This window comes from Lagenorhynchus albirostris, chromosome 10, assembly GCF_949774975.1.
Source record: "Lagenorhynchus albirostris chromosome 10, mLagAlb1.1, whole genome shotgun sequence".
NCBI lineage: Eukaryota > Metazoa > Chordata > Mammalia > Artiodactyla > Delphinidae > Lagenorhynchus > Lagenorhynchus albirostris.
Window position 1 is genome coordinate 74,689,567 of NC_083104.1, and position 17,202 is coordinate 74,706,768.

The following is a 17,202-nucleotide window of genomic DNA, read 5'->3' on the forward strand; positions in this document are numbered from 1 at the left end:
TAGGCAAAAGAAAAAAGAAAAAACAGAGACAAAAGAATAGGGATGGGACCTGCACCAGTGGGAGGGAGCTGTGAAGGAGGAAAGGTTTCCACGCACCAGAAGCTCCTTCGCGGGCGGAGACTGCAGGTGGTGGAGGGGGGGAGGCTTCGGAGCCACAGAGGAGAGCGCAGCCACAGAGGTGCGGAGGGAAAAGCGGAGAGATTCCCGCACAGAGGATCGGGGCCGACCAGCACTCACCAGCCCGAGAGGCTTGTCTGCTCACCCGCCGGGGCGGGCGGGGCTGGGAGCTGAGGCTTGGGCTTCGGTCAGAGCGCAGGGAGAGGACTGGGGTTGGTGGCGTGAACACAGCCTGAAGGGGGCTAGTGCACCACAGCTAGCCGGGAGGGAGTCCAGGGAAAAGTCTGGAGCTGCCCAAGAGGCAAGAGACCATTGTTTTGGTGAGCACGAGGAGAGGGGATTCAGAGCGCCACCTACACCACCTCCAGAGACAGGCGCGAGCCGCAGCTATCAGCGCGGACAGCAGGGACGGGCATGAGACGCTAAGGCTGCTGCTGCCGCCACCAAGAAGCCTCTGTGCGAGCACAGGTCACTATCCACACCTCTCCTCCCGGGAGCCTGTGCAGCCCGCCACTGCCAGGGTCCCAGGATCCAGGGACAACTTCCCCGGGAGAACGCACGGCGCGCCTCAGGCCGGTGCAACATCACGCTGGCCTCTGCCACTGCAGGCTCGCCCCGCATCCGTACCCCTCCCTCCCCCTGGCCTAAGTGAGCCAGAGCCCCCGAATCAGCTGCTCCTTTAACCCCCTCCTGTCTGGGCAGGAACAGATGCCTGTGGGCAACCTACACCCAGAGGCAGGGCCAAATCCAAAGCTGAACCCCGGGAGCTGTGCGAACGAAGAAGAGAAAGGGCAATCTCTCCCAGCAGCCTCAGGAGCAGCGGATTAAATCTCCACAATCAACTTGATGTACCCTGCAACTGTGGAATACATGAATAGACAACGAATCATCCCAAATTGAGGCAGTGGACTTCGGAGCAACTGTAGACTTGGGGTTTGCTTTCTGCATCTAATTTCTTTCTGGTTTTCCGTTTATCTTAGCTTAGTATTTAAAGTTTATTATCATTGGTAGATTTGTTCATTGATTTGGTTGTTCTCTTCCTTTTTTTTATACATATATATAGATTTTCTTTTTTCTTTTTCTCTTTTTGAGTGTGTATGTGTATGCTTCTTTGTGTGATTTTGTCTCTATAGCTTTGCTTTTACCATTTGTCCTAGAGTTCTGTCCATCCGTTTGTGTTTTTTATTTTTTAGTATAGTTTTAGGACTTGCTAAAATTGCTGGATTTGTTTTTTGGTTTGGTTGCTCTCTTCTTTCTTTTTTTTATTACTTTTTAATTTTTTATTTTTAATAATATTTTTATTTTAATAACTTTTATTTTATTTTACTGTATTCTTTCTTTTTTTCTCCCTTTTCTTATGAGCCATATGGCTGAAAGGGTCTTGGTGATCTGGATGGGTGTCAGGCCTGTGCCTCTGAGGTGGGAGAGCCAAGTTCAGGACATTGGTCCACCAGAGACCTCCTGGCTCCACATAATATCAAATGGCAAAAGCCCTCCCAGAGATCACCATCTCAACGCTAAGACCCAGCTCCACTCAATGACCAGCAAGCTACAGTGCCGGACACCCTATGCCAAACAACTAGCAAGACAGAAACACAACCCCATGCATTAGCAGAGAGGCTGCCTAAAATCATAATAAGGTCACAGACACCCCATAACACACCACAGGATGCGGTCCTGCCCACCAGAAAGACAAGATCCAGCCTCACCCACCAGAACACAGGCACCAGTCCCCTCCACCAGGAAGCCTACACAACCCACTGAACCAACCTTAGCCACTAGGGGCAGACACCAAAAACAACGGGAACTATGAACATGCAGCCTGTGAAAAGGAGACCCCAAACACAGTAAGTTAAGCAATATGAGAAGACAGAGAAACACACAGCAGATGAAGGAGCAAGGTAAAAACCCACCAGACCAAACAAAACAAGAGGAAATAGGCAGTCTCCCTGAAAAAGAATTCAGAGTAATGACAGTAAAGATGATCCAAAATCTTGGAAATAGAACGCAGAAAATACAAGAAATGTTTAATAAGGACCTAGAAGAACTAAAGAGCAAACAAACAATGATGAACAACACAATAAATGAAATTAAAAATTCTCTAGAAGGAATCAATAGCAGAATAACTGAGGCAGATGAACGGATAAGGGACCTGGAAGATAAAATAGTGGAAATAACTACCGCAGAGCAGAATAAAGAAAAAAGAATGAAAAGAATTGAGGACAGTCTCAGAGACCTCTGGGGCAACATTAAATGCACCAACATTCAAATTACAGGGGTCCCGAAGAAGAAGAGAAAAAGAAAGAGATTGAGAAAATATTTGAAGACATTACAGTTGAAAACTTCCCTAATGTGGGAAAGGAAATGGTCAGTCAAGTCCAGGAAGCACAGAGAGTCCCATACAGGATAAATCCAAGGTGAAACAAACAAGACACATATTAATCAAACTATCAGATATTAACTACAAAGAAAAAATATTAAAAGCAGCAAGGAAAAAAACAACAAATAACATACAAGGGAATCCCCATAAGGTTAACAGCTGATCTTTCAACAGAAACTCTGCAACCCAGAAGAGAGTGACAGGACATATTTAAAGTGATGAAAGGGAAGAACCTACAACCAAGATTACTCTACCCAGCAAGGATCTCATTCAGATTCATGGAGAAATTAAAACCTTTACAGACAAGCAAACGCTAAGAGAATTCAGCACTAGCAAACCAGCTTTACAACAAATGCTAAAGGAACTACTCTAGGCAGGACACAAGAGAAGGAAAAGACCTACAATAACAAACCCAAAACAATTAAGAAAATGGTAATGAGAACATACATTTCTATAATTACCTTACATGTAAATGGATTAAATGCTCCAACCAAGAGACATAGACTGGCTGAATGGAAACAAAACAAGATCTGTATATATGCTGTCTACAAGAAACCCACTTCAGACCTAGGGACACATACAGACTGAAAGTGAGGGGATGGAAAAAGATATTCCATGCAAATGGAAATCAAAAGAAACATGGATTAGCAATTCTCATATCAGACAAAATAAACTTTAAAATAAAGACTATTACAAGAGACAAAGAAGAACACTACATAATGATCAAGGGATCAATCCAAGAAGATATAACAATGGTAAATGTTTATGCACCCAACATAGGAGCACCTCAATACATAAGGCAAATACTAAGAGCCAAAAAAGGGGAAATTGACAGTAACACAATCATAGTAGGGGACTTTAACACCCCACTTTCACCAATGGACACATCATCCAAAATGAAAATAAATAAGGAAACACAAGCTTTAAATGATACATTAAACAAGATGGACTTAATTGATATTCATAGGACATTCCATCCAAAAACAACAGAATACACTTTCTTCTCAAGTGCTCATGGAACATTCTCCAGGACAGATCATATCTTGGGTCACAAATCAAGCCTTGGTAAATTTAAGAAAATTGAAATTGTATCAAGTATCTTTTCTGACCACAATGCTATGAGACTAGATATCAATTACAGGAAAAAATCTGTAAAAAATAAAAACACATGGAGGCTAAACAATACACTACTTAACAACCAAGAGATCACTGAAGAAATCAAAGAGGATATCAGAAAATACCCAGAAACAAATGACAATGAAAGCATGACAACCCAAACCTATGGGATGCAACAAAAGCAGTTCTAAGAGGGAAGTTTATAGCAATACAATCCTTCCTCAAGAAACAAGAAACGTCTCAAATAAACAACCTAACCATACACCTAAAGCAATTAGAGAAGAACAATAAATCTGCAAAGTTGGCAGAAGGAAACAAATCATAAAGATCAGATCAGAAATAAATGAAAAAGAAATGAAGGAAACGATAGCAAAGATCACTAAAATTAAAACGTGGTTCTTTGAGAAGATAAACAAAATTGATAAACCATTAGCCAGACTCATCAAGAAAAAAAGGGAGAGACTCAAATCAACAGAATTAGAAATGAAAAAGGAGAAGTAACAACTGAATGGCAGAAATACGAAGGATCATGAGAGATTACTACAAGCAACTATATGCCAATAAAATGGACAACCTGGAAGAAATGGACAAATTCTTCGAAAAGCACAACCTTCCAAGACTGAACCAGGAAGAAGTAGAAAATATGAACAGACCAATCACAAGCACTGAAATTAAAACTGTGATTAAAAATCTTCCAACAAACAAAAGCCCAGGACCAGATGGCTTCACAGGCGAATTCTATCAAACATTTAGAGAAGAGCGAACACCGATCTTTCTCAAACTCTTCCAAAATATAGAGAGGGAGGAACACTCCCAAACTCATTCTACGAGGCCACCATCACCCTAGGTACCAAAACCAGACAAAGGTGTCACAAGGAAAGAAAACCAGAGGCCAACATCACTGATCAACATAGATGCAATAATCCTCAACAAAAAACTGGCAAACAGAATCCAGCAGCACATTAAAAGGATCATACACCATGATCAAGTGGGGTTTATCCCAGGAATGCAAGGATTTTTCAATATATGCAAGTCAATCAATGTGATATACCATATTAACAAATTGAAGGCGAAAAACCATAGGATCATCTCAATAGATACAGAGAAAGCTTTCGACAAAATTCAACACCCATTTGTGATAAAAACCCTCCAGAAAAGTAGGCATAGAGGGAACCTACCTCAACATAATAAAGGCCATATATAACAAACCCACAGCCAACATCATTCTCAACGGTGAAAAACTGAAACCATTTCCTCTAAGATCAGGAAGAAGACAAGGTTCTCCACTCTCACCACTATTATTCAACATAGTTTTGGAAGCTTTAGCCACAGCAATCAGAGAAGAAAAAGAAATAAAAGGAATCCAAATTGGAAAAGAAGAAGTAGAGCTGTCACTGTTTGCAGATGACATGCTACTATACGTAGAGAATCATAAAGATGTTACCAGAAAACTACTAGAGCTAATCAATGAATTTGGTATAGTAGCAGGTACAAAATTAATGCACAGAAATCTCTTGCATTCCCATACACTAATGATGAAAAATCTGAAAAAGAAATTAAGGAAACACTCTCATTTACCATTGCAACAAAAAGAATAAAATACCTAGGAATAAGCCTACCTGAGGAGACAAAAGACCTGTATGCAGAAAACTATAACACACTGATGAAAGAAATTAAAGATGATACAGACAGATGGAGAGATATACCATGTTCTTGGATTGGAAGAATCAACATTGTGAAAATGACTATACTACCCAAAGCAGTGTACAGATTCAATGCAATCCCTATCAAACTACCACTGGCATTTTTCACAGAACTAGAATAAAAAATTTCACAATTTGTATAGAAACACAAAAGACCCCAAATAGCCAAAGCAATCTTGAGAAGGAAACATGGAGATGGAGGAATCACGCTCCCTGACTTCAGACTATACTACAAAGCTACAGTAATCAAGACAGTATGGTACTGGCACAAAAACAGAAATACAGATCACTGGAACAGGACAGAAAGCCCAGAGATAAACCCATGCATGCACGTATGGTCACCTTATTTTTGATAAAGGAGGCAAGGATATACAATGGAGAAAAGACAGCCTCTTCACTAAGTGATCCTGGGAAAACTGGACAGGTACATGTAAAAGAATGAAATTAGAACACTCCCTAACACCATATGCAAAAATAAACTCAAAATGGATTAAAGACCTATATGTAAGGCCAGACACTATAAAAGTCTTAGAGGAAAACATAGGCAGAACATTCTATGACATAAATCACAGCAAGATCCTTTCTGATTCACCTCCTAGAGAAATGGAAATAAAGACAAAAATAAACAAATGGGACCTAATGAAACTTAAAAGCTTTTGCACCGCAAAGGAAACCTTAAACAAGACCAAAAGACAACCCTCAGAATGGAAGAAAATATTTGCAAATGAAGCAACTGACAAAGGATTAATCTCCAAAATTTACAAGCAGCTCATGCAGCTCAATATCAAAAAAACAAACAACCCAATCGAAAAATGGGCAGAAGACCTAAATAGACATTTCTCCAAAAAAGACTACAGATAGCTAACAAACACATGAAAGGATGCTCAACATCACAAATCATTAGAGAAATGCAAATCAAAACTACAATGAGGTATCACCTCACACCAGTCACAATGGCCATCATCAAAAAATCTACAAACAATAAATGCTGGAGAGAGTGTGGAGAAAAGGGAACCCTCTTGCACTGTTGGTGGTATGTAAATTGGTACAGCCACTATGGAGAACAGTAGGGAGGTTCCTTAAAAAACTAAAAATAGAACTACCATATGACCCAACAATCCCACTTCAATATGCCAAGATCCCCAACAATCTCGGCATATACCCCGAGAAAACCATAATTCAAAAAGAGTCATGTACCACAATGTTCACTGCAGCTCTATTTACAATAGCCAGGACATGGAAGCAACCTAAGTGTCCATCAACAGATGAATGGATAAAGAAGATGTAGCACATATATACAATGGAATATTACTCAGCCATAAAAAGAAACGAAATTGAGTTATTTGTAGTGAGGTGGATGGACCTAGAGTCTATCATACAGAGTGAAGTAAGTCAGAAAGAGAAAAACAAATACTGTATGCTAACACATAGATATGGAATCTAAAAAAAAAAAATTGTACTGAAGAACCTAGGTGCAGGACAGGAATAAAGACACAGACATAGAGAATGGACTTGAGGACATGGCGGGGGCAAGGGTAAGCTGGGACAAAGTGAGAGAGTGGCATGGACTTTTATATACTACCTAATGTAAAATAGATAGCTAGTAGGAAGCCGCGGCATAGCACAGGGAGATCAGTTTGGTGCTTTGTGACCCCCTAGAGGGGTGGGATAGGGAGGGTGGGAGGGAGATGCAAGAGGGAGGAGATATGGGGACATATGTATACGTATAGCCGATTCACTTTGTTATAAAGCAGAATCTAACATACCACTGTAAAACAATTATACTCCAATAAAGATGTTAAAGTAAAAAAAACTCTAAGGAAAATCCTTCTAATTGTTGATATTTAAATAGATGAGAGAACAAGAAAACACGGAACTTTGTTTCATAGTTAACATCAGGTAGATTTGAGGGGAAATGACATGCTCTGAATAAATTATAATCTGTGTTAAAACCTGGTTATAATCCAAGAGCAAAATTCCCAGTTTCTTTCCAAAAGGCTATGTGTCATTTTCTTACTTCAAATAGTCTGCTGATGATAGCTCTGGAGGTTCTAATCACATATAATTCCTTGGACTTCAAATTATTTTTAGCCCATCATTTCAACTGTTCAACTCCAAAATAATATTATTATAAAACTACCTTTATATGGCTTGAAATAATTCCGAATCCTCTGGGCTATCAAGATTGCTTACAAAACCAATAAAATTCAGAACAAAGACTTCCAGTAATTGTGTTCAGGCAACAGAGTTTGGACTTCAGCAGTTGGCAAAAACAGTCCAAGTTTGTGAAACAGCGATCATAAATCCTACTCTTAATGTCACACAGAGCCATACTTTAATGTAGAAAAAAAAAGGCTCTTTCCCCCAAAAACTGTTGGCTATGTTTTACAACGTAGCCTAGTAATTGATTTTACAATTAGAAATCCACATCCACAAGGGAAGGTTTGATCCATTTAGACTCTGTTGTTAAAACGTCAGAGAAATCCGAAGTAAACTTTCGCAAGACCTCCAAAAGGAATATTTACTCTGATGGCCAAGAATGCTTCCACTAAATCAAGCTGACTCTTAAAATGGAAGCTTCATATTCTGGAAAATGCTTGTACATAGACAACCTCATTCCCTAATTATTTCAAATCAAGGAGTTAAGCATTGTCACGCAAATTCTTACAACACACCCAAAACAATTCTACCCGCTTGAGCAAAGCAAGTCTCATATGGCCAACCAATTTACCTTTCTAATAAGTGCTGCAGGACTTGGGGCCCAATTTAAGAAACTATTGTTAGAACAGTCCTCAAACTGCAGGAAGAGTAAGGGGGAAAGAGAGCTTGTGCTGCGTAGGGAAAGGCAAATTAAGCTTTGGGCAGAATAGGGGAAAATAAAACTTTTTTTTTTTTTTAACAACATCTGCTTCCTAGCCCAAGGGGTATCCCCTGCAATCACTATTCCCAACACCATTGTTAGACAGACCTCTGAGTGGCAGACATCGAGATCTGATTCAACACCGTCTCCCATACAATCTTGTTGTGTGTACCTCCAATGTCAACTGATAATAGAACAGGCTTTTCTGCTCTTGCTATGCATGCCAAGAAAAGTGCCAAGTAAACATTTTCAAAAACTTCCAAACATTAACCACAAAGAAGCAATGGAAATATTGGGCGGATAATGCCACATCTCCCCCTGTTTCAGGAGCAGAAAGGCTTCTTACCTTGCTCTCATCCCCTTCAAACACCGACTGGTGGACGTTGCATGCAAACAGTGAGTTTGGGAGGTCCGTGAAGTCCGTGATTGCTTGAAAGGCCTCCTCCGTGAAACACTGAGTCACAGCCCAGTCTCTGTCTATGCAGCAGAGCAGGAAGAGTCCTCCATCTTCCGGGATGTGCCCCTGCTGCCCCAGGCTCCTCGTCCCAATGAAATAAGAGTCTCCCCTCATTCCTGAGGATACAGAGACGGATGCATGTTAGAGTAGGATTCGATTCCTTAAAGCTTGGTTTGAAGGTCGCAGTTCTGGAGTGTCGGGGGCAAGAGAGGGGAGTGTGATTAGGAAGAGAAGCAGGGGCTGTTAGAAGGGGGAAGACCCAGCAAGTTCACATTTTCCCCTTGATCTCTGAGTTACAACTTCCCACACAGCTCTGCTTCTGGGCAAGAATCCAGTCCCAGCTATGGGCCAAAAAAAACCCCACTTGGGCAGGACTGGAGTTGGAGGCCAGGGGCTCCAGCCTAGCTATTCAGTGTTTACTAGACTGGGAACCTAGGAAAGTTATGTAAGTTCTCTGAGCCTTGCTTCCTTAAGAGAATCAAATGGATTCAGACAAAAATGCACATACGAAAGTGCTTTGATAAGTTACATGATGAATTATATAATACCACGACCATTACTGCTAATGCTTATCACTTCTTGAGTTCCAGGAATGATTCTAAATGATTTGCGTGCCTTAACTGACCTATGAAATCTCCATCTATGTGGTTGGTACCAATATTATCCCCATTTTACGGAGGGGAAAAGCTAAGGAACAAAGCAATTAAGTAACTTTGACAGGGTCCATGACAAAATGGCAGGACTAGGATTCAAACTCAGGGAGTTTGGCACGAAAGTCTGCTCTCCTATACCACGGAAATGAAGCAGATCAAAATTACTGCAAGTCTATATTTAAGGGAGTACAACCTATTTCATCACCACCTGAATCCTGATTAGGGTAACTCTAATAGTTAATCATCTATCCTAATGAGGACACACACACACACACACACACACACACCCTCTTCTGCCTGGGGTCATTACTCTAATTTGTGAACTCTGGATCTTAAAAAATCACTACTATCTTGGCTGATCCAAGGTATACAGATTCCCCACCCTCAGAGTCCCCAGTGTGAAGCTTTCCAGTATTAATCTCATCTACCTGTGTTCCATGATTCTATTCTTTCATTACCCCTTACATTCAAAATTCTACCCAACTGCAGCCAGTTGGAGACTTGTTCCAATTTTTGATACTGGTACATAATTCAATAGATTTCATCAGCTTTCCTGCATACTTCAACAACAGTCAATGTCTATATTTTTCCTTTGTATCTATTTTCATGTCTATCATACTATTCTGTTCAAAGATCAGTGATTAAAGTCCCAGAAGGTGAAATAACTTGCCCATGGGTACCCAGATAAGACTGCCTGGCAATTACCACGTGGCTGCTGGATCATCCTCTGTTTCCCCCAATCCCAGCAATGCAGAACCTCAGGGTAAAAGACAGAAAGGCAGTACCGCAAAGTGTCACTCTGCCCTTGCCAAGTTTCGGTAAGACGTAAATTCTAGATTCCCACACAAGTATGGGTTTCTACTTATATCCCTCTCGAACTCTGAATGCAGTATTGTGATGAGGTTGTTTTTTCATTTTTCCTAGAAACAAAGCCTAAATGGCATCCTGATAAACAGTATTTGATGGCAATATAAATGATGCATTACATAGAAAATCTTAGGCCTGGTTGGATACAGGAGCCAAAAATGAAAGAATCTGAAATAATAACTAAAAAATTAGATCACTACAATTGTGGAAAATAAAAATGTCATTCTATATAAAATATAATAGACCATTCCTGTATTCTAAAGTTCTCAAAACTCCAATTAATGCAACATTTTCTGTATTTAAATCAATAAAATACGTATTTTAAATAAAAATATGGTACATGGTTTAAGCTTTATTTTTTTCCATAATGAATTCAAAATATATGAACATTTTTATTTAAAAAAAATTTTTTTATTATTATTTTTTGCCCACACTGCACAGCTTGTGAGATCTTAGTTTCCTGACCAGGGACTGAACCCAGGCCCTTGGCAGTGAAAGTGCAGAGTCCTAACCACTGGAGGAATTCCCTATGAATATTTTTAATTAGAAGAAAAAACTTCAATGAAATACTTAGAAGTATTTATTTCCCTTCATATTCATTTACACTGTTGCTTCAGATATTTTAGCATAATATGCATAATGACTATCACATTATTATTAGAGTACTAATTATTTTAATAGTAAAAATAATTACTAAGAACATTAAGACACTTTTACAGGTGACCCTTGAACAACGTGGGGGTCAGGGGCACCAAGAGACCACGCGGTTGAAAATTCAAGTATAACTTTAGAGTCGGCCCTCCTTATATAGGGTTCCACATCTGCGGATTCAACCAACCTCAGATCCTGTAGAACGTACTCCGTGAAAAAATTCTGTGTATAAGTGGACCTGCACAGTTCAAACCCATCTTGTTCAAGGGTCCGGTGTATTTTCATCAATGGATTATAGGAAAACCTTCTGATAATAAAGTTACAATCATCCAGTATCATGAAATATAGATATTGTCAATTTTGGTTTCATTTTTAATCCTGTCCTTCTTAGATAACATTTTAAAAATTAATCAGAATGGATCCCATAATGTTCTTAAACGGGTCTGACACTGTTTCAATTATTCTTTTTTTCAAAGAGAATTAAAATCCATTGCTGAACAAATTAATTAAATAGACCAAATATTAAGCCTCACTCAGGACTCATTTTAATCTACCCAAATAGCCTTAACTTCTGTTCTAAGCTGTAACAATACGATTACCTCTGTAAGACTTTATTTTAAGCTCATTACTTTCAGTCAAGATTTAAAAGGTGAATGCATTTTTGGCAAACAACTTATTCTACTTACATGGAGAAATACTTTAGAAGTCAGAGCGTTGAACAAAGAAACCCTGGTTTCTCTTCCCAGTTCCACTGCTGACTCACCTCATAATTTGGAGAAATCTATTGATCATTCTGTGACTCCGTTTATGTTTGTAAAACAGGAACAAAAAACCCTATCTGCCTCCCTCGGCTAAGTAGGAAGAGGCAGAGGAATGAAATAGGGATGAAAAAGTGATCAAAATCAGTGTTAATCACTCGTAAAAGGATATGTACTCGGAAGCACTATAAAAGCACATCATTAGGATCATCTCAGAGCAAGACTATTATGCTTTGGTATAACCACTAACCTTCAGTAAACCCACATAAACAGACAGAAAGGGAAATGCTGAAGATGAAAGGAATTCCAGCAACAACTGACTACATAGCTTAAGAAGATTTACTTATGTTGTCATTATTTCTAAATCTGAGGTTGGTCATCCAAAAGAGAACAGCTGCTTTCAGCTCAAAAGGCAACTCTTCCAGGAGGGTTCTCCGACCTCCCCCAGGACCCATGAATTTAGCATCCTTTCTTTGCAGTCCCTGAGTACCAGCCTAGCCTAGCCCTCGCACAGTTCATTCTGCACTGCGACTACTGTATCTCCAACCAGAATGGTATTTCTTGAGAGCAGAGACTGAGCTGCCTTCGTCCAAGGTATCTTCAGCCTGGTACATCTAGAAAGCCCTCAAAATATTTGACTGAGTTAATGAATTATGTAAAAAGGGGTCACTGTCAGGAAAAAACAGACCAGCAAGTGAGTTACAATGATCGACTTAAAATATATACTCTAAAAATGTTATTTCTTTCAAATGTATACACTAATAATAAAAATTAACCCACTCATTTCAGATTTAATTTTAAAAATGAAAGATAACAAGAACCACTCAAAGGATTCCTTTAGCTAAATGTAAAAATTTGTGGAGTATAACTAAGATAACATGTATGTTTTTTTGATTATATGAGTTTACTGAAGAAAAAACTGGCAAAATCAGAAAGGTATGAAAAAAGAAAAGAAAACCATAATCCTGCTATCCAGAAAACTCCGTTAATATTTTGGCATATTTAGTTCCAGCGTTGTTTTTTCATGAGTAATTCTGAAACAAAATTGAGAGCTTGCTGTTTAGTATCCCACACTGATACAGCCAAGAGCAGTTCCCTGTATCATTACATATTCTTTGAAACATTAATTTTAATTGCCACATAGAATCCCAGTGTATAGATCTGTCATAATTTATTTAACTATTCTTCTGTTGTTTGACATTTAGAAAGTATATATTTCTATCATTACATTTATCTGGAAAAGAAAAACCACCATCTACTTTTAAAATATAAAGTCTCCCCAGGGAGAACCTCAAAATTTCTTGAGATGCAGAGAAGAGACATTTATATGAAATATTGGAAAGAGCCCCAGGGGCCTACTTGGGTTCTGGTTCTTCTGTAAGTTGCATGTTTTCTGAGCTGTGGTTTCCATGTTAGCAAAATGGAGAAAGACTGCGGTCTTGTCTACTGTGAATATCAAGCGAAAGGAAGCAAGTGAATGTCTTCTGAAGGCTCCAAAATAATATGTGAATTAAAGCCACTTATTACTATGTACAAGCTTGTCAAGATCAGAGGAACCTGGCACTACAGAGGCGGTTGCCATCCACCACTAATAAGGCTGTAAACAAGTTTCAGACTTCAGTGACCGTCCATGATGTGAGCCCATGTCACTAAAATGAGACACAAGCAGGGATGCCCGTGAATATTTGCTATGGGTCTGGTTGGAGAGCCAATAGAAAGGAAAGTTATTTATAGGGCAAAAAAGAGTCATTAAAAATAAAAAAACAAAAAACACTGCCCCTCCCCCAACACCACCAAGAGCAAAAATAACAGTATATTTAAATATTACAAAGTAGGTGGCAATGAGAATATAAATGATTGAATTGGACTCCTTTTAAAGGAAGAGGAAGCCTGGAGAGTGGAAGCTTCTCAACTGTTTCATTACTTTGCTACAATGTGAAAATGTTTTCATCCAAGATCCTCAGAAGACCCGACAGAACTTATTAAATAAACAATAAAAGACCTAAAATGAAGACAGTATGGTTCCTACCACGAAGACTAGCCACTTGACACTTAAAGATGCCTGATCAGCATCAAAGAAGTAGCAACTGAATAAATATTTCTGGCGTAAGTGAATATATTCTCTCCCCCTCAATAAAATTAGATGATCTAGATGATCTAGATGATCTAGATTTAGATCATCTAGAATTAGATGATCTAGACATTACTGGGTTTCTACACAAGGAATTAATCTTTCCAAAACTCCCACTTTTCACTCCTAACAACATTTGATATGGTACAAATCCAGGGAAAGAGAACTCAAAGAGACATCTGATTCTGTCGGATACCATTATTGTCACAGGGTTAACTATATGCATGAGATTTAGATTTCTGAATTGCAGAATCCTAAAAAATACAACCTTCCTAGGAATGGGGTGTAGCTCGTGAGAATGGGGAGCCATGCATTTTGCCCATGGGAGTTCTGATCTAGACAATCTTAAACTAGATATAGAAGGAGAGGGAAATCACAAATAAGCCCATGAGAACAGCAGAGAGCCATGGCAGGAAAAATAAAATTGTAAGTATCCATGGAGATGTTCATACTAGCTTCACTGTCAAGTAAAATCACCCCATTAATAGTGTGATGTGTGATCTATGAAAAAGGCAAATGGCACCTTGGGAGGGGTGGTGTGATGATAATCTTGAGTGCCCTGAACATGCAGAAACTAACATGGCTGATTCTGAGTACCCCCTAGAACAGAAAAACTGGAATTTTTTCCTAAGGAAACTATCCCATCTTATTGAGGGGTCAAAAGTCATGTCATCTAAGAAACAGGGGCATTGGGTAGACATAGCATAGGGAAGCACAGGCAAGAATTCTTGAGTGAAATCACAGTTGCCTTCAAACTCTGAAAGAGGAAATATTTTTCGTGTGTGGCACTAAGAAAGCAGAAGTCAACCAGGGAAAAATAATTTAGTTTAATAAAAGGAGCCATGGATCTTTTAACAATTCGGGTTAAAACAGAAATGTCTTGCCTCGTGTCTCAGTGAGCAACTTGTCCCAGTGACAGCCAATGAATAAGCTCCACAGAGCAGGTGATATCGATCTTGTGGGATTGTCACCTAGGGAATCCAAGGACCAGGGAGATGGCTGGCTGACATTTATTTTTAAGGTCCCTTCTCACCTTGATATTTTTATCTTTCCATGACTGGAAGAAAATACACAAGAAAAGAGACATCTGTTTATCTCTGGGCTTAAAGGTGCTCAAGAAAGGGGAACTTATATATAACCTGTAACAAAAGCATTCTCCAGGGTTGAAACTTTTATCTGATGCTTATAACAAACCTGCCTATATTTTTTGTCTTCTAGGTTATTCAAACTAGAAAGCAGGAGGCGGCCGAAGCCGCGACAGTCGTGCGGACGGCTGGCCAGATACACCAGAAATACATCTACACGTGGAACAACTCCTACAGAACACCTACTGAACGCTGGCAGGAGACCTCAGACCTCCCAAAAGGCCAGAAACTCCCCACGTACCTGGAGGGGATTAAGAGCGCTGCTTAAAGGAGCTCCAGAGACGGGCGCGAGCCATGGCTAAAAGCGGGACCCCAGAGACGAGCATGAGACGCTAAGGCTACTGCTGCCGCCACCAAGAAGCCTGTGTGCGAGCACAGGTCACTATCCACACCTCCCCTCCCGGAAGCCTGTGCAGCCCGCCATTGCCAGGGTCCCGGGATCCAGGGACAGCTTCCCCGAGAGAACGCACGGCGCGCCTCAGGCTCGTGCAACGTCACGCCGGCCTCTGCCGCGCAGGCCCGCCCCGCACTCCGTGCCCCTCCCTCCCCCGCGGCCTGAGAAAGCCAGAGTTCCCGAATCAGCAGCTCCTTTAACCCCTTCGGGTCTGAGCGAAGAACAGACGCCCTCCGGTGACCTACACGCAGAGGCGGGGCCAAATCCAAAAATGAGCCCCGGGAGCTGTGAGAAGAAAGAAGAGAAAGGGAAATCTCTCCCAGCAGCCTCAGGAGCAGCGGATTAAAGCTTCACAATCAACTTGATGTACCTGCATCTGTGGAATACCTGAATAGACAACGAATCAACCCAAATTGAGGAGGTGGACTTTGAGAGCAAGATTTATGATTTTTTCCCCTTTTCCTCTTTTTGTGAGTTGTGTATGTGTATGCTTCTGTGTGAGATTTTGTCTGTATAGCTTTGCTTCCACCATTTGTCCTAGGGTTCTATCCTTCCGTTTTTTTTTTTAATATTTTTTCTTAATAATTATTTTTTATTTTAACAACTTTATTATATTTTATCTTACTTTATTGTACTTTATCTTCTTTCTTTCTTTCCTTCCTTCTCTCCTTCCTTCCCTCCCTCCCTCCCTTCTTTCTTTCTTTCCTTCTTTCTTTCTTTCTACTTCTACTAATTCTTTCTTTCTACTTTTTCTCCCTTTTATTCTGAGCCGTGTGGATGAAAGGCTCTTGGTGCTGCAGCCAGGAGTCAGTGCTGTGCCTCTGAGGTGGGAGAGCCAACTTCAGGACACTGGTCCACAAGAGACCTCCCAGTTCCACATAATAACAAATGGCGAAAATCTCCCAGAGATCTCCATCTCAACACCAGCAGCCAGCTTCACTCAATGACCAGCAAGCTCCAGTGCTGGACACCCTATGCCAGACAACTAGCAAGACACGAACACAACCCCACCCATTAGCAGAGAGGCTGCCTAAAATCATAATAAGGCCACAGACACCCCAAAACACACCACCAGACGTGCACCTGCCCATCAGAAAGACAAGACCCAGCCTCATCCACCAGGACACAGGCACTAGTCTCCTCCACCAGGAAGCCTACACAACCCACTGAACCAACCTTAGCCACTGGGGACAGACACAAAAAACAACAGGAACTATGAACCTGAAGCCTGCAAAAAGGAGACCCCAAACACAGTAAGATAAGCAAAATGAAAAAACAGAAAAACACACAGCAGATGAAGGAGCAAGATAAAAGCCCACCAGACCTAACAAATGAAGAGGAAATAGGCAGTCTACCTGAAAAAGAATTCAGAATAATGATAGTAAAGATGATCCAAAATTGTGGAAATAGAATAGACAAAATGCAAGAGGGCTTCCCTGGTGGCACAGTGGTTGAGAGTCCGCCTGCAGATGCAGGGGACACGGGTTTGTGCCCCAGTCCGGGAAGATCCCCCATGCCGTGGAGCGGCTGGGCCCATGGGCCATGGCTGCTGAACCTGCGTGTCCAGAGCCTGTGCTCCACAACAGGAAAGGCCACAACAGTGAGAGGCCCATGTACCACAAAACAAAAACAAAAACAAAAACAAAATGCAAGAAACATTTAACAAGGACATAGAAGAACTAAAGATGAAACAAGCAACGATGAACAACACAATAAATGAAATTAAAAATACTCTAGATGGGATCAAGAGCAGAATAAATGAGACAGAAGAACAGATAAGTGACCTGGAAGATAAAATGGTGGAAATAACTACTGCAGAGCAGAATAAAGAAAAAAGAATGAAAAGAAATGAGGACAACCTCAGAGACCTCTGGGACAACATTAAATGCACCAACATTCAAATTATAGGGGTTCCAGAAAAAGAAGAGAAAAAGAAGGGGACTGAGAAAATATTTGAAGAGATTATAGTT

At 40.5% G+C, this 17,202-nt stretch overlaps 1 protein-coding gene across 1 annotated transcript in view; it reads right to left on the reverse strand.

Annotated features, from left to right (window-relative positions):
- Window positions 1-17,202, reverse strand: part of RCAN2 (regulator of calcineurin 2) — a 271,389-nt gene that overhangs the window by 216,289 nt on the left and 37,898 nt on the right. Inside the window, exon 2 of the mRNA XM_060163046.1 lies at window positions 8,523-8,749. Within this exon, the coding sequence (XP_060019029.1) occupies window positions 8,523-8,747 (225 nt within the window). The 5' untranslated portion in view covers window positions 8,748-8,749. The remainder of the gene's footprint in view (window positions 1-8,522; window positions 8,750-17,202) is intronic.